The sequence below is a fragment of the Vanessa cardui genome, chromosome 5 (assembly GCF_905220365.1).
Source record: "Vanessa cardui chromosome 5, ilVanCard2.1, whole genome shotgun sequence".
Classification (NCBI taxonomy): Eukaryota; Metazoa; Arthropoda; class Insecta; order Lepidoptera; family Nymphalidae; genus Vanessa; species Vanessa cardui.
In genome coordinates this window covers 13112980-13138718 of record NC_061127.1, presented here as the reverse complement: position 1 = coordinate 13138718, position 25739 = coordinate 13112980, and the positions used below count along the sequence as shown (strand labels likewise).

Below are 25739 nucleotides of genomic sequence, written 5' to 3'. Positions count from 1 at the left end.
TCACATCAACATCAATTAAATTTATTAATCCCAACTGTCAATTTCCTTGAACGCTTTCACGCATTCCACTTTACTTTTACTGTCACTGTCAAATCTGTCTATAACTATATTCGTCTCTTTTCTCTTGGCTATTGTTGTTTCTTTCGCACAGTCACTGTGTTTCCTTCGTCCGTTCGAGACGACGAGCTCAGCTTTCTTTGATGGCGGTTCCATTTCATCAATCTATAACAATGATTGCGGTTAATGAATATTATACCATACAATTTATTTTAAAACGTTGCGTTGGAGGAAAATTCCTTTAAAGGATATGAGAAAGTAGAAAAACCATTGATTGACATACCACCCGCAAACGATAAAACGACACACAAATCAGTTACAGTTGAAATTTAGTTACGAATCATCTCAGAACTTTATACTTTAGTTTTTAAAGAAACGCTTAATTTTAGAGTCAAAAGCAAAAACATTTTAACTATATCGCTACCCCAACAAGCGGTAAGGTTACTGAGTAGCGTTTTCCTTTAACATAAGAATTACTTATTGGTTAACAAATCTATCTTCTTAATTTCAGATCGTGGATACACATACATTTGCATATGAAATTGTTTACTTTAATTCCTATAACGTGACTCGAATCAAATAAATGTGGTATGTATGTGATTGTAATTACCTGAAACACGCCGGAAGCGCACCTCTTGCGAGCCGGCTCCGCGTCTGCTAGCGATACACTGTTCGACCGCCCTCGACTCTTCTCCGGCGACCGGGTCGCATTAGAATCGCTGACAGTATCTAATAATTATAAGTAATAAAAGAATAAATAATCTCTGTTTATTTATAAGTATTACATTGAGTCCAGTTCAGATGTTACCAATTTGTTGTGTTTTAATATTTTATTTTCTTGTATAAAGTTTTGTAATCAACAAGATAAAATTATTAATGATTATTTTATAAAATGTGTATAATATATACTTTCTATCATATTATTAAGGATGACTACAATTAATATAAAGCCACAAATGAATAAGAAATACCTTAACGGTTATCAAAGAGGTGATCCAAAAGTAATTATAGTCAGGTATTACATGTATAAATCCTAAAAAAAAATATCTTTGCATATTGAAATTTTAACCAACGAACTGTAAATAAGGTAGATCTTTGGCAGTCGAATCGATTGTAATTCAACACTAAGAAGCCGTCTTTGTCGACGTTAAATATATATAAACCTAGTTGTCAAATGCGACTTTAAGCATCGCGTGTTAGGCATAGAAAAATGCCTTCAAGCTCGCTTCATTTCAACAAATTCGAATCAGTGGATTGGTCATGAGTAAATAGACAGACAGAGTTACTTTTGCATATATAATTAGTAAAGATAATAATCGAATGTCGGGAGAAGGAAGCCACTTTTATGGACTCTTGCAACGCAAACCAAATAAGAAAACTGATGGCAAATTAATATTAAATTGAGGCAAGCAGTGACTATAAGGCCTGTCTTATCAAGACAATGCACGTGTGAACTTTCTGCCAACCGAGAAACAGGCTTAAGACAGCTTGATCACCTACTCTATTTTCAAGATCTAGTCTCCAACGACTTCTTTTTGTCACGGCTCGAGAAACGAATGCGAGGCAAGATATTTAATGACAATAGCGAAGCGCTGTGTATTTATTTTGAGAAGGAAATAGTAAAGTTAGAGAGTATGTATCAAATCAGTTGGAAACAATATTCTTTAATAAATTTAACTCTCTTTTCAAATGCTCAGCATCATTACCTTTGAATCACCCCTCCAAACTTTAAAAGCATCAAATAGATATCAATTATATTATTAATTACATTGAATGAACTAATATGTATTCTGGTTTATGTTAAGCACATAATAATTAGTAATAAATTAATATCAAACAGTAATCTATATTGTACGTATATAAATCGTTATCTAATTTATACTTACAAATGGATTTCCCTTAAGTGTTAATTTTGAATGCAAATAAAAAGCACATAATTAAGATTAAATATCACATTGATTTTATAGGAAACAATAAACCTTTTTGGAATTTTATCATCAATCGAATCGTGTTGCAGCAATGTTCTCTCACAGAAACACGAATATGAGGTGTTAAGTTTTATTTTAAAAGAGAAAAACACTTTGATAGTGACAGTAACCCTGTTGAATTACATATGTACATAATTACAATGTTATGAATATTGATTTGTTAAAATCTCAACAACTATTATTTCTTAGTGTCTATGTGGGTTAGTACATTTCTGTACCATACAGTCCAATTTATTTATGTATTCTTAATTATGAAAAAATGTATTTAATGTAATATTTTTTTCAAAATTTTAAACTAAATAAAACGGTCCTTTATAAAATGCCTTAAGAATGAATAAATGAATAACAAGCTTACAAAATGTAAATGTTTCTTTTTATGAAGTTATTAAAAAATGAAATGTACATACCTCGCCGGGCCAACGCGTTGTCGGATGAATACCTGTAAAAAATATTTCGTATAAAAACTTTATAAATATGATAAAGTTATTTCAATACCAGACCATAAACGAAACTAAAAAATTGGATATTAAATTCATTTTTTTTGTGATCCTAATGCGATTACAGTAATGGGTTTTGGAGGTATGTTTTAAGGCAATGTTAGCAATTATTTTTATTCTCCAGTTAAAGAAATATAATAAAAATATGAAAATAGTTATGAAATTGATATTCTGGTATTCAATGGTTGGGTGTAATAGAAATAGTTAGTTGGAACAGGGGTAGAAATGGCAGCTTGGTTTTTGTGTAACCATACATACGAGTATAGTCATTGTTTGTTATAATATTTCTGCACTCTTATAATAAATGCAATTATTCGCGTACTTCCATTTAATATTTTTCCATACATAGTGTCTACTTCAATTTACGACAATGTTTCTGTAAATACGTTATACATGCTTGAGGAACGCCTTTTAGGAGACGAAACGAGTGTTTCAAATTATTGAAGTCAGAAGTGGCAGTCGACTGAATGGCGATATTCGCTAATAAGTCGATTACTTTTTTTTAGATAGTTAAAATATTTGTGTTGGCACCTATTTACGTGCGTTAATATTTTATTATATGTATTTGTTACGAAAATTCCCGATATTATCGGTGAATTCATTGTTTTCCGTCTCATAATGTTTTTGGTGAAACTAAACACACAGAGAAGCCTAGATATGTATCAAAAAGTAAATTTACATGAATTTCTAAAAAAGTAGGGATGTACTTGAAAAAGTAATAAAAAAAATTACAATATATATTCAATTAGCAACTAATGGTATTCAATTCAAAGATATTGTTGCAATAGTTATAAAATAGAGCAAGATATAAGCACACGAGATATTAATACATAATTACTCGTTGGTAGACGACAATAATTATTATTATCGATAGAATGTCATTATGGGTTAATAAATTTTTATGATATGTTTCGCACCATAAAGTGAAGTAGGTACTCGACTCGAATCGAATATAATTTTATTGGCGCACTATCGATATCAACAACGACTCGACTATAATACGTGCGGTTATTTTAATCTCTATTACAGCTACAAAACTAGGTATGAGAGTCATCCAGGTTTTTTCAAACGAATTCCTTTTACCCGTAGATAAAATGTAATCCAGATACGAGAAAAAGATAAATTAGTTTAAATTTATGAATATAAGTATATAAGCGAACCATCTCAGGAGAACATATGACGATTGATTTAAAAAATATATATTTTGATAGATGAACCATACATAGATATGCATTTAATAAGTAGTGGTTATTTCAATATTACAAACAGACACTCGTATTTTTTTATATGTATACATTACTAATCAAATATGACTTATGCAGAGGCTGACATATAAGCTATGAAAGTCTAACAAATCAGCCCCCAAAACTGCTTTAGGAAGAAAACCAATTCCAATTTATTACAAGCTAATACAGTAGTACTAGCGACCCGCGCAGTGCAAGTAAGCATTGCATCGCACGGGTGCAATATTAAATATAAGTACTACAGAATGTCTTACAAAGTTCATAGTTTTTAGCGGTTAACCGTTTTACGCTATGTAATGATGATGATACATAGGATCAGAGATCCTAATATATATTAATTGAATAGGAATCATTATTGGAGCTTTTTTTGGACATCAGTGTATTTTTTTATTTAAAATCGTACTTGGTAAATTGCGGTATACCACCGCATACCGCAATTTTTAGTGGCTTCGATGTAAATATCTTCGTGTTTACGGTGTGCAGTTTATAATAATATACTTGCTATAACTGATTGCGATAAAGCAATTTTACGCAATTCCGTCTGTTTTATTAAGTCATCATCATCATCATCAAATTAATTACACCAATAATTGTCCCAAAACATCGCAATTTATTTCCAACTACCGCATACAGAACGTACGAGTTTAACCGCACAGTCTATTTTTCTTCATTAAACATTTATATCAGACCTCTCGTTTTTAATTATATTTAAACATCAATTTGAATTTGAACGTTTGCCTTTATAGTCGCTGTAAACGTGAGTACGAAATAAAAATGGCCGACTTTAATTAAGGATTATAGGTATAGTTCCGGGTAATAACAGTGGAGCGTTTGATTGTGATCTTTATCAAATGTCAACTAACCGATAGCAAGAAATTCTAATAAAAAAACAGCATACCGTATGCTGTAAATTCAATATAACATTTTTATAAAGTTATCTTAATTAATTCAAAATGTTTGAATATTTTAATATTCAAAAAGATGATATAAAATGTCATACATTGTTTAGCTTTCAATATTATTCATAATATTATATCGCAAAAAGAAACTTCTTATGAAACTACAGATGTTCAGAAAAAGTTCGATGCGATATATACAATACAGTTTGTATTGTTAACCCAGTCTCCAGGCCATAAAAATGTAAACTCAGCTAGAATTCCACAAAATAATAACGCATTAAAGAAAAACTCTTTCATATTATTATAAATTTTAAAATACTTCCGATTCAAACTCAGGCTCAAAATATTAGAACGTTATTTTTTTAATTCGAACCGACATCGACATTGCGAGTGTTTATGCTTTAATTTTTCAAGAAATAGAAAACATGTCGGTGTCGATGTTGGTTTAATTGGTACCAGAACGCATTGGCTAATTGTGGTGTTGGACACACTAGCGCCTCGCATTCACCTGTCACGATACAGGGACATACCACCAGTGAGCCAAATTACTTCGCTTCGGTCACGACCACAGCGCTGATTCAATGTTAAGAATCTAATAGAAGTCCATTTAAAAGTAACGTATCGTTTGAAAAAGTTTTACGTGTGTTAAGTTATTTCCTATACGGTTTATTGTCGCTTTCTCTATGTCTCATTCTGCTCAGGACAGATAATGAGCCAGTCAACGATAAATCGCAAAATTAGATACTTATCGAGACAGTTTATAAGTTGCAATTTAAAATGAATGGTTCATTGTTAATACTCGAGTAATAACCAATCCATATGGAGAGGATGTAATGAGAAAAATTATGTTGAGCAAATAAAATATGAGTTTCTTATATTAGCAACTGTACTTATCTCGATCATCGCGTTCTTACAATTAGCAATTAAAGGCGCTGTGTTCTCTCACATAAAATCATCGAGACATCGGACATCGCCTCAAAGCTCAACGGGATGCTTCATTTATCAAACATTGGACCAAATAAGGATTGTGGCGCGCCTGCGCGGTGACACGCGGTGAAGCGGCAATTGACTTGTAACTGCACTTTTTGTTTGAATCTACTAATAAGATATATTCAAGAGTGACGTTCGAATACTCAGACCGAAATATACCTTTTTGGCATTTCTGATAAAAAAAAAATAAACATAGTTATTCAAACTATGTCTTGTAATTACTGTTTTACTTAGTGTCTCGTTTTATAATCGCAATGCCTCACAAAACATTTATGATGTAAGCTACATAGAGATGAATGTCTAATTAAGCTGAATCAAGTCGAAAGGCTCGGATATAAGTTGTAACTATCTAATAACAACATTGCAAATTATTAAAATATTTTTAATTGTCTTATTTTAATTCATTTTTAATTGTATTTAAAATATAAAAAAAAAACTATTCGAATTAACTTTTGTACAAAAACGGCACAACATGAAAGCGTATCCGAATGAATTCTAAAGTAAAACCCAGTCGGCTCACCTAATTGCAAACTGCATTGACATGTGCGAGGCATACTTTTGTTTTCTGATGAGCCATCGGCCACATTATACGGCCTAACGCCGATGCTAACACCGCATTAGCCCGTGTTATCTGTCACCGAGTGACGCCCGGGTACACTGTTTGCGCAACTTATGCACATACATCAGTTTCAAAACAATACCCGTTTGACGTTTGTCGGTATATTATCCGCGACGCCATTAGATCGCTTTTCAGACTGAATATGGTATGTTTCGCCGATACCTCATTTAATGGCACTTTTAATGGTGAAACGTATGACTGTACTGGACGTGTTTGAAGTTTCCATAATAATATTATCTTTTTTATCTTCCTTTTACAATTCCGATAGATGTTACAGTATATAGCTCGTTGGATTATAAACTAACTTAACCATCCGAGTATACACTTGTTAACATTCCTTTCGATGTAAAAATTCTATATATTGTGATTGATATATAAGTTAACATAGTTAAGTTGTTCGTTATATACGAAATGTTTATACGACGATAATTATACGACCCTCATAACATTCTAACCACGCTCGACACAGAGATGCGGTTGGTTAGAACAAATACACGAGCAATTAAATTGTGTAATCATTGAAATTATACATACACTCGTGACAGCTGGCGTTAATAACTAGGTTCCTTGCGCTATTGCACGCTTTACGATGAGCCGAAACAAAGGTAAAAACAATAATAATATACTGTTATGCGTATCAAACGGCAGTGTATCCCCACAACTTACAAAAGGGAAGACTACAGAGTGTATTCTACAAACTCAATAAGTCTTAGAGATAAGTGTCCTTACATTTTTTTCATTCAATGCCGTATAACACTTACACCGTGTTTAGATATTAACAGCGAGTATCTTAGGAATGACTATGAAATAAACATAACATAAAATATAGAAAAAAAGACAGTACGTACAATACGTATAACAGATACGAAATTGAACTAAAATTCAGATTTATTAAAAAAGCACATATAAAATTATATTTCACACTCAGAATACCACTCCAATAGACATTGTTCTAATAAATAGTCGCCTACGCTCCAAATTACGATATCGAATACTCGCAGAGCGATCGCGACACAACAGGAAGAGTTTAAAAACATCGTTGTAATCCAATACGAAATTAGTTAGGCAAAACGTCCGTTAACGTTTACGATGGGTCTTTTAATTCGCTACCAGTATTTATTGTTACCGCGGCTACAGGGATATCGCCGCGGTTAAATCACAGCTAACAACGGTAAAGGTCGGGCTTACATGGACGCTATTCCAATTTTGGCGCCAAATAAAAGGACGAACGGCAATATGGTAATACCGTGGTGTTAGTGATATTGCTATTATGGTGTACGGGTCGTACCTCATCCCTTTCCGAGCAATCACGACCCGCTTGTTGCACCCAACACAATAATAGCTGGACTTTCTTATCTCGGTTTATGGAATGTAAGGAGACAGAAAGACATATTTAGTGCAAAATTCAACATCTACATCTACAGTTGTTGAATAAGTATACCTTACAAAATCTATTAGTTAAAAATACCCCTTTTGTCTCATGACTGGTGGGTCACCTGATGGTTTGCTACCGATTCCAAGCTTTTTCAAAATGTGCAAGACAATATATTACAATAAAAAAAATTTACTATTTTAGACCTGACAGCGAGATACTTGTTTCACTCATCAAATGGAATGCATGACAATAAATTTAAATATAGTCTTACTATATTCAATTAACAACTTTAATCGTCCTAACGTAGTCTTTTAATTAACTTACGCATGATACAATCGATCTTTTTATTTCCTTACATATAGGACTTGCTTGTCTTGGAAGGTGTGAGATAATTGTTGTTGAAAGGCATTTTTATTCTTCGGTCCAACAAATAAAATGCAAAGCATTCGGGTATATTTATTTGGTCGGCATGGAGCCTCCGCCGGACGCCGGTGTCGCGTGCGCGCAGTCGATCACGGCAACTTTACATCTTACATAGTTAGCGTTACCTCACTCGTTTATTTTTTACGCGAATTTTAATGCGACAAACCGGACTCTATAATGATTTTCGCCTTATTCATCAGGAGGCTTATTAGAACAGCTCGAAAAGGGTAAACTTTGTTTTTATAACCGAGGATTGTGATGTCTCTGTCGTATCAATTACACTTAATTTATGGCCAATCTCCCTATTACTAGTTTACATTGCAGTGACGCAATAAGGCTTGCATGGTAAGGACGTTTTTTAGATATTCCATACGTATAGGAAAATTCTTAATTGCACCAAATATGTCTTAGAAGAGTTTTTGTTTAATGCCATAGTAAACGAATATCCGTTCCGCCTATGGACACTGCATCACTAATTAAATTAGTTACCGCTTAAATATATCTCCCAATGACAAACGACTAATAAAACGAATGGAGAATCAATTTAAAGTCTTAAACAAGATTTCCAATGAAATGTTCGTTTAATACCTAATGTTTTACTCTCGGTAGATATTATAGGGCCATTAGCCAATCTAATGTAATGCAAGTAATGGACTAATATAGGAGAATACAAGTATATGGCCGTATAAGCCAGTAGTAAATACAGTAGTAAATTCATCCGTTACTCGTTGTCGGAGAGGCCGCGCCTTATACGCACGCATCAGACGCAATAGGCAAGACGTCGGCATGTCGAATAGTTTCACACGTCTCGACACAGACATCGTTGAATCTCAAATCCGTTTCGTGTTGTCGCCTGCCCGCTGTCATCGTCGGCTACCTAACGGAGCGAACTATCCTCGAGAATATTCACTTTGCACAAACGCCGACCAGATCCTATCGCAAGATCTCATTAGCTAATGGCGGCCTACAGCCAATTACACTGAGTGACGTGTCCGGGGCAAATTGTGCGCCGACGCCGCGTATTTGGGCCTTCGGAGAGCTATTCCATCTGTCAAATCCGAGCAGGCAATTATCACCCGTAATAGTTTTGTTGATAGCTCAAAATACTATGAATAAAGGCTCACGTGGCTTACTCTCAAAGTGTACCATCTCGAGCGAACACGAATCTGTCCTACGTCAATTAAATACCACGTGTCAGTGCAAAGAGGTTTTGCCCTGTCCTGTCGTAGTCCATCTGTAGATCCAAGCACGCGTTAGTGATATCACGAGTCTCATCTGTTACTTACGAGCGATGGAAATAAAATATAATTGGCTGAGACATTACGATTCATCTACAATGTTAGCCAATATAATAACGGACGTCATATAAAAAGGTGGTATTAATAAAAACGAGTTTTATTCCGCAAGAGCGCAGACGTATGTTCCTATTATAAAGAGGTGGTTCGAGTACGAGACACTATCAACGGCGAGCATCCAAAGTAAGATACAAAGTCAAGTTAAATAAATATGTTTTGCGTGGAGCCCTCCCAGTTTCTATTCAATCGAGTCTAAAAACAGGCGAGCGGTCACAAAGGCGTGAAACTGATGGTGCGTCGTAAAGATGCAGTCTTATAACACTAAATCGCGGGCGTCGTCGGGTGGCGCCATTAGTACCCCGTCAAGTATAAAGGACCAGTACAAAGCTGGTGCAATGCGCAAGCGCAGGGTTATCTTCACCTTTTGTCTACACGCAGGCGAAATACCTCGCCGCTCTTTGAGAAATTTGCTACTTTGTTTGGACTTAGAAAAGCTTAATGGTGATCTGTATGCAAATGCTGTGACATAATTAAATAGAATTTTATACTTGAAACTTAATATTTCTATTGCTAAATAAACAACCGATTTTAAAAAACCAATGCTGACCCATGCTGAAAAACCGATGCTGTGGTACATCATTAAATAAAAATAAAATGATTGAAACGATGAATGAATTGAAACTTACTTTCCACCTAAACCGCAACGGAAAAGATTCAAGACACGTACAACTTAGCAAAACTTTGTAAAACCTTCCAATTCAAATTCATAAGTTCAACCAGCCGCTGACGATATACCCAACAACGAAACACACGCATCCATCACGACAATCCGATATTTACCGTCACCAGACCACAGATTATTCATATTCGAGTTCAGCAATAATTTCAGTGAATGCTATCTGTGGTGTGTTAATCCGACACGACAGAACGCACAGCGGAACGTACTGGGTTTCTCAATGCCTTGCCTCAATAATATTCAAGTGGATAACTGGACTGGAAGAACCAAGCGATACCTATCATTGTAACTGTTAATGCTTTATTTGACTCGACAGAATTTAACGCTCTTATACCAAAGGCAATGCTATTGAACATCTGCCGATGAAATCGAGAACGAACGCTTAACCCAAACATTATAAATTTGAAAATAGAAAACAGATACACGACATATCTGTGTTAGCAATTTCGAAATATTAACAAATCCACATGCGTCCGAAAATACTTTTGAATATTTTTCTAATTGCACCACAAGCACCCACACAAACAGTAATATAAAAGTTATTAAGAATTAGAAAAGAAAACCATTTTTATAACGACAACCCTGTTTAACTTTATTAAATTATACTAACTGATGCTGTGGCTACGTTATATACGAAATTATAGTGTATGATAATATTTAGCCGAGAACCTTTGTAACACGCTGAGTATAATAGACAGATAACTATGTTATGCATACTATTTTATTGACTTTTTTTTCTTATATAAATATTATTTTTTATGTCTAGGAAAGTAAAAAAAAAGAAAAGAAAAATATTATTTTTTAACTTTTTTTTTGATTATTTTTTATGACTATGGGATTTATGTCGGAATATGCCCACACAAAACGTTCATATTTTATCGATAACCACAAATCATGAAATCAATTATCAAACATATCTTTCCGGCAAATATGAAAAAATGACGTTATAACTGTAAGACTATATCAAGTAAAGACACAATTTTATAATCTTGAACTTAAATATTGATCAAGTTGGTGCTTCCTTTGCTTAGTAAAAAATAATTTATTCAAATACTCTATTAACGTAAATTTTCCATGATAAAAACGTTTTTATATAAATTTAATCATAGCAGTTAGACTTTATGTAAGGCCAGGAAATATATTGTATAGTATTATACCATTTTCAAATGTAAATACTAAGATGGTGCTTTAAAAAATTTATAACCAGCAACAAGTTTGTACTGGAAATAAATTATTGAACACCTTTATATAACAGATACGGTATGAAGTAAATGCTGTTTTATTCAATACATTGCAAAGCTACTCCCACACGTGGCGCGCGCATAATACGAGGGGTATATCGCGATGACTCAACGTGCAGGGAGCGGACAGTATTTCACACAAGATCATGCGCGTCACGAAGGCTTAAATCAGTGACTGTTACTACCGCAAACTGCTATCGGAGGCTGCAGGCGAGAATCGCGACCCAGTTCGCGGCGCGTGCGCACCCTTACACAGAGCAGCGAGCGAAGCGGGCCTTACGCAACTCATTATTCATACAAACATATACGTTTACAAAAACTATATCAGAAGCACTTTAGATAATCCATAGTCAGTAAATAAAAAAACATTTCCCTAGAATTACAACGTCCCATAAGTGTTAAACATAATGATTACTTAATTTTTAATTGCTTAAAAATATATCATTTATTTGGCCCATACAAACGTAAAGAAAGATTTAAACATCATTAATAAATAATTAATTACAGTCATAAGTTTAAACTCATGTAAGTAATTAGTAAAAATATTTTCAAACATTGTACCATTAAGTGAGTAAAGTACATAAAACAGTAACAAGACAAAATGTAAGCTCATATAAACTCATGATTTTCAGAGCACTGAGTAACACAATTGAAATGAAATAATATATAGTCAAATAGATATTTAGCATACGGGCAAATAATCTTTTGGGCTCGGTACATTTTAAGAAAGTAATAAGTATCTACCTATAGCAAGTTACTCTGTGCCCTAAACAAGGTAACCGCGAGATAGCATCGGCACGAGCGATGCCGATGAAACTCGAGTGTTTACGAGCGATCGACGCGTGCCACAATTGTTTCTTTAACCGCTCCTTTTATTTATATGCGCCGTGCCAAACTTTGATATGCCAGTCGCTAGTCGCTAATGCAATGCGGACTGCCAATAAATCTCATAAAGGTCGGAAAAGATAGGGATAAAGTGAAATTGCAACTCTAGATTTACTGTAGTGACATTTAATTACGATTAAAATTAAAGCCTACAAATGTTCTCGTGATATATTTCTTGGTGAACATATAGTTTCTTCACTTGTGTTCCTAGAACTTATAAATATTTCTAACATAAAAAACGGTTTTATTAAATGTACAATGTCTTTTGACTTTGTTTTTTTTATAATAGTGTTTATTATTATCAGATAATATTTACTGCACACTTCGGATGCAAAGCAGCTCTATTATTCATGTAAAAGCAAGTTGCAAGTCACTCAACTTTAATTTTATTTTAAATATACATTGGTAACCTGTTTTGATAAAGGATAAAACATATAATAATATTTCCATTCCTTTCCTAGACGAAATAATATATTGAATACAGAGATTTAGCAAAACAATTCCCCTCAGAGGTAGCACAAAGTAAATGAGAATGGAATATCATCGCACGTGTCGGTCTATGCAAATGCGGTGCGCGCATTAAAATGCAAGATGGCGGAAGCGCGCACGCGAGGTCGCGGGGTCGCGTACCACGCGCCATTGTCCAGACCGACGGTGACCACACGGCGTTATGGGCACGGGTATTTATAACAGTAGTCAAATATAAATACAATAACATTTAAAATTAACGTAAGTGCGTGTTAACATTACAGTACCAATATTATTTTGTATAAACAACACAACATAAAAGTAAATTGTTACAAAATCAAGTATATTGCCAAGTCGTTTATTATCGTCCTATGTAAAAAAAACTACTTTATTTTGTAAATATATATAATTTAGGGATGAAAAATAAACTTTCCTTTAAACTACTTTACGGTTGTATTCTACTTGTTAGTCGTATTGTGAGTTGAATACTTCGTTTATAATATGAATAAGATAAAACCAACAAATTATACATGATCAATTATAGTAACAGTTACAATCTCTACCTACAATATTTCTTAAATAAAAATATCCTACGTAGCTGATAAATGTGGTTACCCTACAGATATCCTCTCACGATCCGTTAAACCAAGGCTTACAATAGCTTCAAGTAGAAAGCTCAGTGAAACAAACCCAATCGAAATGCGACCGAATATATTATATCGCTCAGTAATTATATATTTTTATATCTTTCATAAAAATAATTGGATATTTATTGAAATTGACTTCATTCTCTCATTATTATTTAAGATTTTACAAAAGACCAATTTGTTATTTAATGGAAAAGGTAGTATTAAAATTTTACCTACATATTATTCCAGCGTATAAATATAAATATCTAAGTTATTTATATATATGACCTCAAGTCAATTCGACACGTGTCCTATATAATATGTAACAATCCCGCAGCTGAGAATATTCTTCTTATAGGATATACTTTAGCCGAATTTCATCACCTGATATATCATATTACTGTTATACGTGTTGTTACATTATTTTGAATATTTTTTTTAACTGAAAATTTGTAAAGGGGCTAAAATTTTATCTCGTAAGTTTTATTTCGAAGCTCCGTAGGCTATTTTTATTTTTCAAACATTTTTAACTGACTATAAACGTCTGATGCTTGCGTATACATGCCATTGGATGTATCACAAGCGGATACAGTTAGTGTGCCAATAAAGTTAAAGGCGCCTTGTTATTAATGTAGCGAAACCACCGATTGGAAAAATTTAGCTATCTTCACAACGCAGGCGTACCAGACATGTAGTATTTAGCATCGTATGATCCTACGAAACCATGGAAACGGGACCGTACTTACTAAAAGAGAAGGAAATCAGGGCCCGTGCCCAAATCGCTTTATATGTTACCAGGATAATAATGTAATACCAGATATAAACATTTCTTTCTTTCTTTATACACTTTTTGTCAATATTTTTTAAACACAAAAAGGTACCCAATATTATTGACAGTACGCTATCTAGCAGACACATTCACAAACTTTCTATTTTAGTCCAACCAGTCGGGCTCAGAAACTACACAACATCCAATCACAACACATAAAATATGACGTTCTTTATATTCAAAGATTCCCCGCATTATACAAACTTCTGGTAAGTCTGTAAATATTATTTTGTAATCTGTTTAACAGATATTACTTGAGAGTAGCTTGGTACGCCAATTACAGATATCGACGCGAGCTTCTCAAATGTCCATTACGTTAACTAATATATTTTCTTCTTCTCTTCTGGCAATGCAATATATTTTTCTGAAAATACATCCTTTCTGACTGACTGTATAGACTTATTTAAGTTTCTTTCCTATAAATTATACACGAAGTTTTGTCAATGCTCTTACCTGCCTATTATTTTTCATTAATTTCTAAAGAGATACCTTTTTTACCATCAAATATCATCCAATAAAAGCTTTTTTATGGAAGGTAAACGCTATGTATGCCTTAGACCGACGAATGTCTACACCTACAGCTTTCATTAACTACAGCGAAAGTTTTTCCTTCTTTCTTGTTTTTTGGTATTATAATTTTAGCAGGCTTGCGTCAGTAATTTAACGAGTGCTTGTAATCAAACCACAAGAGCATTATTGTCACGGGTGTTACGCAGACACTACTTAGTGCACGAATGTTAGAAAAGTTACACTCCGATATACAGCAAACGAATGGTGAAATCATTATAACTTGGTGATAACTATATCACTTGGTGGTAAGGCTTCGTGCAAGCCCGTCAGGGTTGGTACCACCCACTCATCAGGTTATTCTACCGCCAAATAGTATTGTTGTAACTACAGGCACAAGCGACATAACATCTTAGTTGTCAGGGTCAGTGGCGCATTGGCGATGAAAGGAATGGTAAGTAATTATTACAGCGCCATCGTCTATGAACGATGGTGCCACTTACTATCGGGCCCATTTGGTTGTACGCCATCCTATATCATAAAAAATCCAAACCTGTGTTTTTATTTAAAGTATGAAATACAATTATTTTGGGAAGATGTAAATTACAATTCACAAAATAAATTATAATAAATAAAAAATACTTAGTAAAGTATGACCTAGTCTAAAATAAATTCATAATTCTATTTTAATTTAAGATAACTAGAAATTATATTCGATAGACAAACTTTTTTGTCGAATTAGGGCTAGTATGAACACTTTCCTCATATTTTCGCTATAAAATATATCCTCCTCTAAAGTTAAATCTAAAATAAACCTTTTGGTTATCAATAGTAATAGAAAATTCTAAGTTAGTAACCAGCTAATTGAACGACTATTATATTGAGAAATAAATTAATTACATACATAGACACACATGATTCTCATAAGCGACATACATGCATTACATATTTATTTTTATGACAATAAGTGAAAAGTAATTACCATCAACTCAAAAATATAAATAAAACTAATTTTGTTCTATATTGAAACAACTACATTAAAATATGAATATGGCTATATGGGTAAAAAGTAACGCTCGAATAGTTTATCCGTAAGACATTTGAACTTGCCTTAATTGACTCCAAGCATATGTTTAATAACATAAACAATTACTATAGATTATAATTAGAATTTTAAATACATTTGAAGCAGTATTTATCATCTTAAAAAAAATAACGTGAAAAAAGTCATCAAAAAGAAAAACCATTTTTCTGGTAACTCTGGTATTCCGAACCAGTAGTTAATTTTAAGTGATGAAGTAAATGATTTCAACGTAATTGTTTTGTGACTTTTAATGGGATGGAAATGGAATGGGATCATAACATCAACTGCAGTATATTGGACTTTACTATTCATTAATATATGTTTGAATTCATTGAAATATCAAAATGATAGACAACAGTTTATTAGAATACACTTATCACTATCGTGAGAAAGCGACTTGATTAAAATAATAAATAAAAACAGAAAACACGATTGAAAAAAGTACTACGTACAGTCTCATAAACTTCTCCGACGTCTCCTCGCGACGCTCGCTCTGGTGCTGCGGACGAGAATGAGCTTTAATACACATACATAAAGTTCAATTCACAACGATCAGTACTGGTTACTAAACCGTAATAAAAATGTACACATTTAATTGAATACTTGCAGGTCACAAGATTTTTTAATCAGACGCCATGTCTACCGTATTTCTTATTAATAGTAAGGAAGTTAATGAATCATATAACCAAACAGTAGAATTTAATTAATAATGAATTAGTGTACTACAAACAAATATTTCACTTGATTTAAATGGTACATAATAACTACTATTACAAATACAAAGTAATGTAAATCTTGGAGCCTATACAATAAGGCTCCAATTACCTTATTGTTGAGCAGCTTGTAGGTGACGTAGGGCATGATGGATATCCGGTTGTTGTTGGCGAACACCCGGGTGACCGTCTTCGCGAGATCTCTCCTGGATAACGCCACTAGCGCTGATGTATCGTCCAAGAATTGGACTGTGATTTGACCTAATGACAAAAATATATAATATATATTTATATACTTTATCAGTAATTTTTTTGACAAACATCTTTCCGTTTTAAATAAAATGATGACCTTAAAAATTCATTTAACACACAATTTAAACTGCAATTTTGCTGAGTATTATAGTATTGTAGTTGTCGAGATTGACTCATTGTAGGTATACAATTAGTTATACTTTCTAACGGTAGTTCTATAGTATAGTTGTATAAATGCTATGGGGAAAAAGTAAATTAATATACATTTTTATATTAATTTCTTTGTCCACATTGTTTTCTATCCATGTATCTTTTTGAGTTCCATAAATGGTTTGACCTTTTATGGCTCCGGTACATTTTTATAAATAATCAAATTAATTTTATATCATATAAATTAAGTATAAACTATTTAACGATGGTCTTAATTAATAATTTGCGTTTGCGTATCTGTAACGAAAACTACCTACGATGCTTGCGCTAAGATTCTTAGAAAGATCGATTGTTGCAGCCTGAGATTTCGTCAGCTTTTCAATGAACCTAAGTCCATGTTTTTCATTACCATTTCTCAATTGCAGTTCTTCTCGGTGCAGTTTCTAACCTTTCGAATAAAAGAAATAAAAATCTTACCGAAGGCGCTGAAAAGTTGATTAATGTCATTCCTCTGCCACTCCTTCGGGAATGTCAAGTGAAAGACGTGGTCTCTGGACGGCGTCGCTGTAACAACGTATACACAATGACATTACTCTTAAGATTTGACAAAATTTAACTATAATTTAAGTATGTGTTACTTCAGTCATGTACAATCCAACAACAACAAGAACAGCCTGTTAATTTCCCACTACTGGGCTAAGGCCTCCTCTCCCTTTAAGGAAAAGGTTTGGAACATATTCCATCACGCTGTTCCAATGCGGCTTGGTGGAATACACATGTAGCAGAATTTCTATGAAATTTGACACATGCAGGTTTCCTCGCGATGTTTTCCTTCACAGTCGAGCAGGAGATGAATTTAGAAACATGAATTAAGCCAATGTATATTCAGTGGTGTTAGCCTAAATTTGAACCCGCAATCATCTGCTAAGATGCACGCGTTCTAGCCGTAGTATTTTTTAAATACTATTTTTACTATATAACATAATGCAGCTATTGGTAAATCACAGAATACATATTTGAATCTGTTTACTGTAATCTAGTTTGAGACTGTATTCACTTTAAGGTGGATTATGCAGTATTTCTAAAGTTGTTAATGTTTCAAGAGTCAAATAATGTCTAATAACAACTGAGCCTGCGACTGTACCCAATTCAATCGAGTGGGGAGTTAGGGGTTATATGCCGTTGTCCTTTTCCCAAAAGTAATCTATCCCCACAGCTAGGAGGCAGCGGCGTCGCGGCGGTACGTACGGTCGGGGCCCGTGAGGTTGATGTAGGGCGAGTCCTGGTGCGCCGTCTTGGCCAGGAACAGCTTGTTGAGGAAGGGGCGCAGCGGCGGCGCGTCGGCGGCGGCCACGCGCGCGCCGCGCTCGCCGCGCATGCGCGCCAGGTGCGCCTGCATGGCCAGGAAGCACAGCCCCGTCACGTACGCGTCGAAGCCCGCCTCGTGCGCCTTGTTCTGCGCGCACGTGTAGCCGCGCCCCGCCGCGCACTCTACGGGCAGACACGTGTTCACTGCTACGCTACATCTTGCAATGTGCGTCAATGTTTCGGTTGACCAGTACTCTTTTGAGTTGTGATACGAGCATACGAGTTGTCATGGTATAATACATAATCATTGGTGGCAGATATGAGACGTCTATTTCAGCGAAAAGGCACCAAACCACCTCACTTATCGCAATACGATTTAGACAAAAAAATAAAGGAGGAGCTACGAGCTGGCTATGGCTAATTTATTTATTTACTGTAAAAAGTTACACCATCGACTTATCACTAAACACTTTAAAAAATAAAATATTTAATATGAGTAACATTCGAGGTGATACATCTTTATAGGTGTAAACAACATTGACGTTCAAAAATAGTAACCAAACTAACCTATGTAAAATATAAAGTCTTATTTTAAACTAAATTATGTAATAAATTTAAGAATTAAGAAATAATTAAAACAAAACATAAAAGCTAAGTATAAAATTAAAAAAAAGAACAAAACATAAACATATTACTTATAGGGTTTGAGATCGAACTATGAGATGTTTGGAATGTTTAATAAAATAATTTTTATTATTGCGAAAGATGTCAATATCGCCGTTAGATGACAAGTCCTTAAACGAATTCATAAGTCTGTTACGAGGAGCATATTTACCCAAATTTGTTTTAGATGTTGCAGTGGTAAAGAGTTTTTCATTGGGCGTCTAGGTATAGTACGAGGAACTGCTAAGTTGATATGCTGGATTAATTCAGGTGAAGATATATAACCGTGTATTAGCTTGTATAAGGTCAAGGTATCAGTGATTTGACGGCGCATTTCCAGCGATATAATTTTAAAGTGACAACAGCAACAACAGCCTGTAAATTCCCACTGCTGGGCTAAAGGCCTCCTCTCTTTTTGAGGAGAAGGTTTGGAACACATTCCACCACGCTGTTCCAATGCGGGTTGGTGGAATACACATGTGGCAGAATTTCTATGAAATTTGTCACATGCAGGTTTCCTCACGATGTTTTCCTTCACCGCTGAGCACGAGACGAATTATAAAGACAAATTAAGCACATGAATCAGCGGTGCTTGCCTGGGTTTGAACCCACAATGATCGGTAAGATGCACGCGTTCTAACCACTGGACCTGGGCCTTCTCGACTCGTTTTAAAGTGAGCTAGTCTCGTATTACAGTTAGCTCGATACTGACAAGTGTGATCTTTATAAGCTAAAAGACGGGTAAAATTACGCTGTATACGTTCTAATCTTTCGACATGAATTTTATAAAACGGGTTCCAAATCGAAGATGCATATTCGAGTTTGAGATCTTACAAGGGAATTATAAACACAAGGCAAAGTAGGTATATTTTTGAATGCGAAAAAAAATTTAGAATTTCAAGTACGCGATGTAGGAAAAAGGATAGAATAAAGGATATTTCTCGTCGAAGTTTGCTAAAATAAAAAGCCACTTACCGACTTTTGGCAATGCGAACGGTGGTTCTGATAGCGTTGACAGCAAATGCTGTAGGACACTAGAATTCACCTTGTCTTTGAAGGGAGGTAGACTACACATGTATTTAGTGTCTAGAATCCTGAAACATGAGTTATAAAAATGAACTTGTGATGATATCCTCTTTAACATTTCGAAGACGGTTATTTTCAGGAAAATGTAACTTGAACTACAACTGACAAGCAACAACACTCATAATCCAATGACCGGTAAGGGCGCAGGACTAACGTATCTGCCGAGGTATGTACACTCATACATACTTCCAACTTGCATGTTCCAAGTTGCTACTGTTTTCTATTGCCAAACAAATACAACAACCGACCTGACATAATGTTGTATGTATAATTCACAATAGAACCCATTTTACATAAAAATTATATGAAATTACATATTCTTAAGTATATGTTGATTGTTGACGCTGTTCGAACTATATGTATATTTTATACTTGATTTAAAAAGAAAATAAGATTGAATTTACGTTGAGCGAAGATCTTAGTTATTTAATATAATTTAATCAATGCTTCAGAACAATAATTTGTTAAAATTAAATGTTTGTCACCGAAAAAACTACAGGAATCAAAAGTTTTGGTAAAAATTTACTAATAGGAATAAGCTAATATTAAATATGAATATTGAAAGATTGAATGCATACATTCTTATATTTACGAATATTTGCTAAACAAACTGACCTCGGGAACATACAATGGGTAAACTCTTTAAAGGAAGAGTAATCAGTGGGCAGCGGTTGGAAGAAATGGTTCAGTGTGTGCAAGACGTCCAGTAACATGTTGTGGCCTATCACCAACTTTTCCTGAAAGAATATATGCTTGTTATTATATACTATATAAATAAAATAAATGGTGCAAAAAATATATTATACATGTCTGTATTTCTCATCTTCACATAGTATAAAATAAAGTCGCATTCCGCTGTATCTCTCTATGTATACTTAGATCTTTAAAATTACACAACGGATTTTGATGCGGATTTTTTTAATAGATATATAACCAATATAGTAACACTGTCAATTTTGGAAGTATCTAGTATTATGTCGTAAACAAATTCTGTAGTATATTTAGTATCAGTTTTGCACCCTTGCAGAGCAGGGCCGGGTCGCTAGTAAATAATAAATAAATAAATATGAGACAACATCACATACATTACTCTAATCCCAATGTAAGTAGCTAAAGCACTTTTTTTTGTGAAAAATCAAAAGTAACGACGGCACCACAAACACCCAGACCCAAGCAACATAGAAAACTAACGATATTCTACATCGACTTGACCGGCAATCGAGCCCGGGACCTCTGAGTGGCGTACCCGTGAAAACCAGTGTACACACTACTCAATCACAAAGGTCGTCAATGCAGTAATAAATGAAATAACAATAGACAGAGAAACAATAATCATGATCTGTAAATAACAATTATAAAGTAACCTATCATAGTTATATACTTTCTTCATGCATACAAAACATAAAAAAAAAACCTTCAAATTATTATTTCAGTAGCAAAACAGATAGAGACAAATATAAAATACAGACGAGAGATTTCTGTATTTTGATTTAATTTAGACTCTTTAGTTTTACTGCACTGTTAGCTAATTATTTAATCTTACTTTTTTCAAATTTAATACTGTTAAAAATCTTTATTCAATATAGTAACAATACAGACATATATTGACTGTCAAAAATCTAGCATAGTTCATACAGAGAATCATCAGACCAGAGAAGAACCAACAAAAAAAATGCAGAAGACTAATTACAGAAGAAGAAAATCATTGTATTATCGGAAACGGCGTTAGGTCTACTTTTATAAATGTACTGTCTTAGAATCTATGTGATTTCTCCAGATGGTAAGACAGCAGTCGGGTTATTATAACCATACTGTGGTATTCATTAAAATTGATGACCTGCTCTGATTATTTCAATTCTTAAGTAAACATTATAAGTGAAACACTACTAGCTTAGAGCCGAGATGGCCCAGTGATTAAAACATGTGCATCTTGACCGATGATTTCGGGTTCAAACCCAGGCAAGCACCACTATATTCATGTGCTTAATTTGTGTTTATATTATAATTCATCTCGTGCTCGGCGATAAAGGAAAACATCGTGAGGAAACCTGCAAGTGTCGAATTTCATTGAAATTCTGCATTGGAACAGCGTGGTGGAATATGTTCCAAGCCCTCTCCTTAATGGGAGAGGAGGCCATTAGCCCAGTAGTGGGTAATTTACAAGCTGTTACTTTACTTTTACTTTTACTACTAGCTTACCGACTGACTGATCATTCTGGCGACCTTCGAAAATCCGACCGCTTCTTCAAACTCCTCCCACTCTTTCTCCTTTTTCTGTAAGTTTCGATTCTCACCCTTATTGTCGGCTGTTAACCGGCTTACCCTTAACACCCTGTAAAAATGTTTTTTGACTTAGTTTACATAAAATTGAAAACTTATTTCAAAAATTGTCATGTAAATACTTTTGGTCTTTTACAACATAATAATGATACTAAATATTATTTGGTGCGAATGAATACATCAATCTAAAAACAGTTATAAATACTATAAAACTTTGGTATCTTTACTAAGATTTTAAAGAAAAAATCGAACATTTTTGCATCAACATTCTTACATACATATTTTACTATCTGTTGGTATTTTAATGTAAAATTATAAATATTAATATACTTTGTTGTATGTTTATAACTTGTAAACCACAAACATTATGCACATAAATCAAATCACATGAAAAACCATATTTTTTTAATATTAAGCTGTCCTTAGTGTTAAATTTCATAAAAAAAAGGTTGGTATTAATTTCTTATATACCATAAGTTTATTTTCTGGTGAAATCAAGAGCTATTTTGCCATTTGTCAATGTACTGATTTACCCTTTATGATTATATTATATGTTACATATATATTTTTTTAAAATTAAATAATGGTAAGTTTACTAAACACCATTACCTATCTTTATTTTCCAACACCTTAGTCTCAACAAATGCTTCGTTTTTGAACCGTGCCCCAAGCTCTTGGAACAGCAATCGCCTGATGAATGCATTGCATCTGTCAATCTCCATTTCATCTGATTTGCTGTTATCCAAAAACTCCCGCACTTTTTTGCTGTGAAACAAAACATTATATTTTAAGAATATGCCATTTTATGTCCCATCTGGTTAGTAAGAAAAATTATGTAAACATTGGACATATATATGTATATGTATTAAAAATCAATGTGCTTGTCATATAAACACAATTTAAAAAAAAAGAGATCATAGGATTGTAAAACAGAAAATACAGTTCTCCTGTTGAATTAATGGATTATAATAAAAACACATCAGGTACAGTTTTTTTTTAATAAATAATTATTAACCTCACATAGCTAAATACTACTACGGAATTCTCACTAGAGTACTGATATTAAAGGAGGTATTTCTTAGAGGTCTATGTTAAATTTATTATTCTTTTTACTTTACGTGACTAATCTTTAAATAAATGTACAATGTACGATGGCTTGATGTACAAGTTGAAAGTATTTCCCTTACCAAATATCTTCAATCTGGCTTCTTTGCTCAGCAGGAATTGTAATAGATTCCTGCTCAGAATTACTCCTATTTTGTCTCTCAGTCAAGTTCTCTCGCAACCTTGATTCTATAGGTTCTGTCATATATGAAATACCTGAAAAAGTTTTATCACTATATTAATAATAAAATTCACAAAACAGTTCATTATTTATGCATTAACTGCAAGAATAGAGAAAATTAAATAAACAATACTAAATAATAAATTTTAAAACACATATAATGTGATTTCATACGGTTAATAGTTATTTAAACATAACAACTATTAAAATAAAACAATTATGTGACAATATTTAAATTTAATATTAAACTAACACATTGCCTGGTTTAACTTGAATGACTACAGTTGTTTCTTTTTTGGAATAATTTTCATAAGACTTTTGAAACTTTTAATTAGATACACAATTATGAAATAGTATTGGTGCTAAGGATTTCTAATTTGTTTTGAGGTTAAGTTTGTTTACTACTCTTATAAATCATTCGTTGTATGACAAAGTTTTGTAATAAAATGAAATTGATGAGTATATATGTAAGACACAATTTACTCATAGACTAGCAAAAAGTATAGTTATAAATATTATTTGATTTCTTAGTGGTTTAGGCATGCTGGTTTTCATTTCTCTCACTTTCACTATTTGGGAATAATATTATATCTTCATAACATCTAAAATGTTTAAGTATACCTGTGTTCGACAAGATCAATATCCAAAATTCTTATTGTTCAGCAACATACTCAAATTCATGTTGACAGTATATAAAAGTCACAACTCTTTTCTTTGTTTATAAAAGAAATGTAACTACTTGTTATTATTTATGAAATAGAAATTAAATTTTATTTTGAAAACCAAAATATGCTTTATTCTTCTTAAAAGACTTCTAAAAGTAGTTCATTTTACAGAACCATATTAAAAGTACTGATAGACTAGTTCAGAATATAGTTTATACCAAGAGAGAACAGGCCAGAAACTAAAGTTAAAAGATTAAGTTTATACCATTCCCTATACATTTTATTTTCATTATTATAGACTTTATACATAAATATTTCGTACACCAAGGCATTGATTTTTATAACTAAATATAAAAGAACCCAACATTGCTTTTAAATCTTCAATTCATTACCCCAAATTTGTACTTAATATGCCGACTGATTTATATATTTTCCTGTACATTTGGTTTATTTTATGTGTTTTATGATTAATATACTGTGTGAAAAAAAATAGTAAATATAATTACCTTCTTTGATAAGTTTGTTAAAGTCAAATCCTTGTGCCGCCAAAAAATCTAAGCTAGAACTTTGACATAAAAACATTTTTTCGGGACCAGGACGCCCACGTGGAAACAAATAGAAGTTATAGGCATCATTCTTGTAGTGTTTTTCTTCTTCATCCCAGAAGAAAGCGCAAAGACCGTACTGTATTAATAAAAAATCGGTTGACCCATTCAACAATGTTGTATAGTACTCTTGGGGAGAATCAAACATAGAAACATCTCGACCGTTAATTAAGCCTGTAAATTCTGTATCTATCACCAAAAAGTCCGCTTTATTTATAGATTCGCTTATTAGAGGTAATGTTTCTTTGAAATCTAAAAAAAAAGTGTTTACTGTGAGATTGAATGTATAATAATAAATAAAAGGTTACCTTCTTTACCATTAAATTACTCACTTTTTCTAGTCACCTCCATTGTTATTATATTATTTTATATAAAACATAAATGTAATTTAGATGTTACAGAAGATTGATTGTAAATAATATTGAGCGTATACAAACGAATAGTCTAATAACACAGTACTGTCTATTAAGTACACACTACACACTGCGCATGGAAGCAAAATACCTAATTTTGACAATTGACACTGCGCACCTAAAGCCTCCGATACACGTGGTGCCTATTTAATTTTATGCACTTCAGTAAATTAATCCAATCAAATAATATAATTATTGATACAAAATATATTTAGCGTACGGAAGTGAGATACATTAAAAAAAAGACAAGCATTTAAATTACTTAAAAAAAATAAACAGTTTACCGTGCTTTAATTTTTTGTCTAAACTAAATTTAAAGCCAGAATATGCAACAAAAACATAAACTGATCTTGATTAAACGAGACTATGTCGATTTAGTTAAAATTGAATTAAAATTTGTATATAATAACGGTTTTAACGAATCTGTTTCGACAATCCTAAGCATTAGGCTTCGCCCTGAAATTCCGGAAGACTGCTTTTGTGCACTCCATCAATAAAAAAGACAACGGCTCGAACCCACCCAATTGTAGGCTTATAGCGATCTTATTATTTT

General features: G+C 33.3%; 1 protein-coding gene across 1 annotated transcript; it reads right to left on the bottom strand.

Moving 5' to 3' along the window:
* Window positions 1-25267, bottom strand: LOC124529868 (poly(A)-specific ribonuclease PARN-like). The gene is made up of 14 exons (XM_047103798.1): window positions 25106-25267; window positions 24675-25025; window positions 23406-23538; window positions 22828-22983; window positions 22138-22270; window positions 20554-20675; window positions 19828-19946; window positions 18130-18372; window positions 17359-17445; window positions 16592-16740; window positions 16219-16265; window positions 2453-2484; window positions 668-786; window positions 1-222 (listed from the first exon to the last, which is right to left on the bottom strand). Exons 1-14 carry the CDS (start codon window positions 25122-25124, stop codon window positions 25-27), a joined length of 1908 nt encoding a protein of 635 aa, XP_046959754.1. The 5' UTR covers window positions 25125-25267; the 3' UTR covers window positions 1-24.
* Between the last annotated feature and the right edge of the window lie 472 nt (window positions 25268-25739).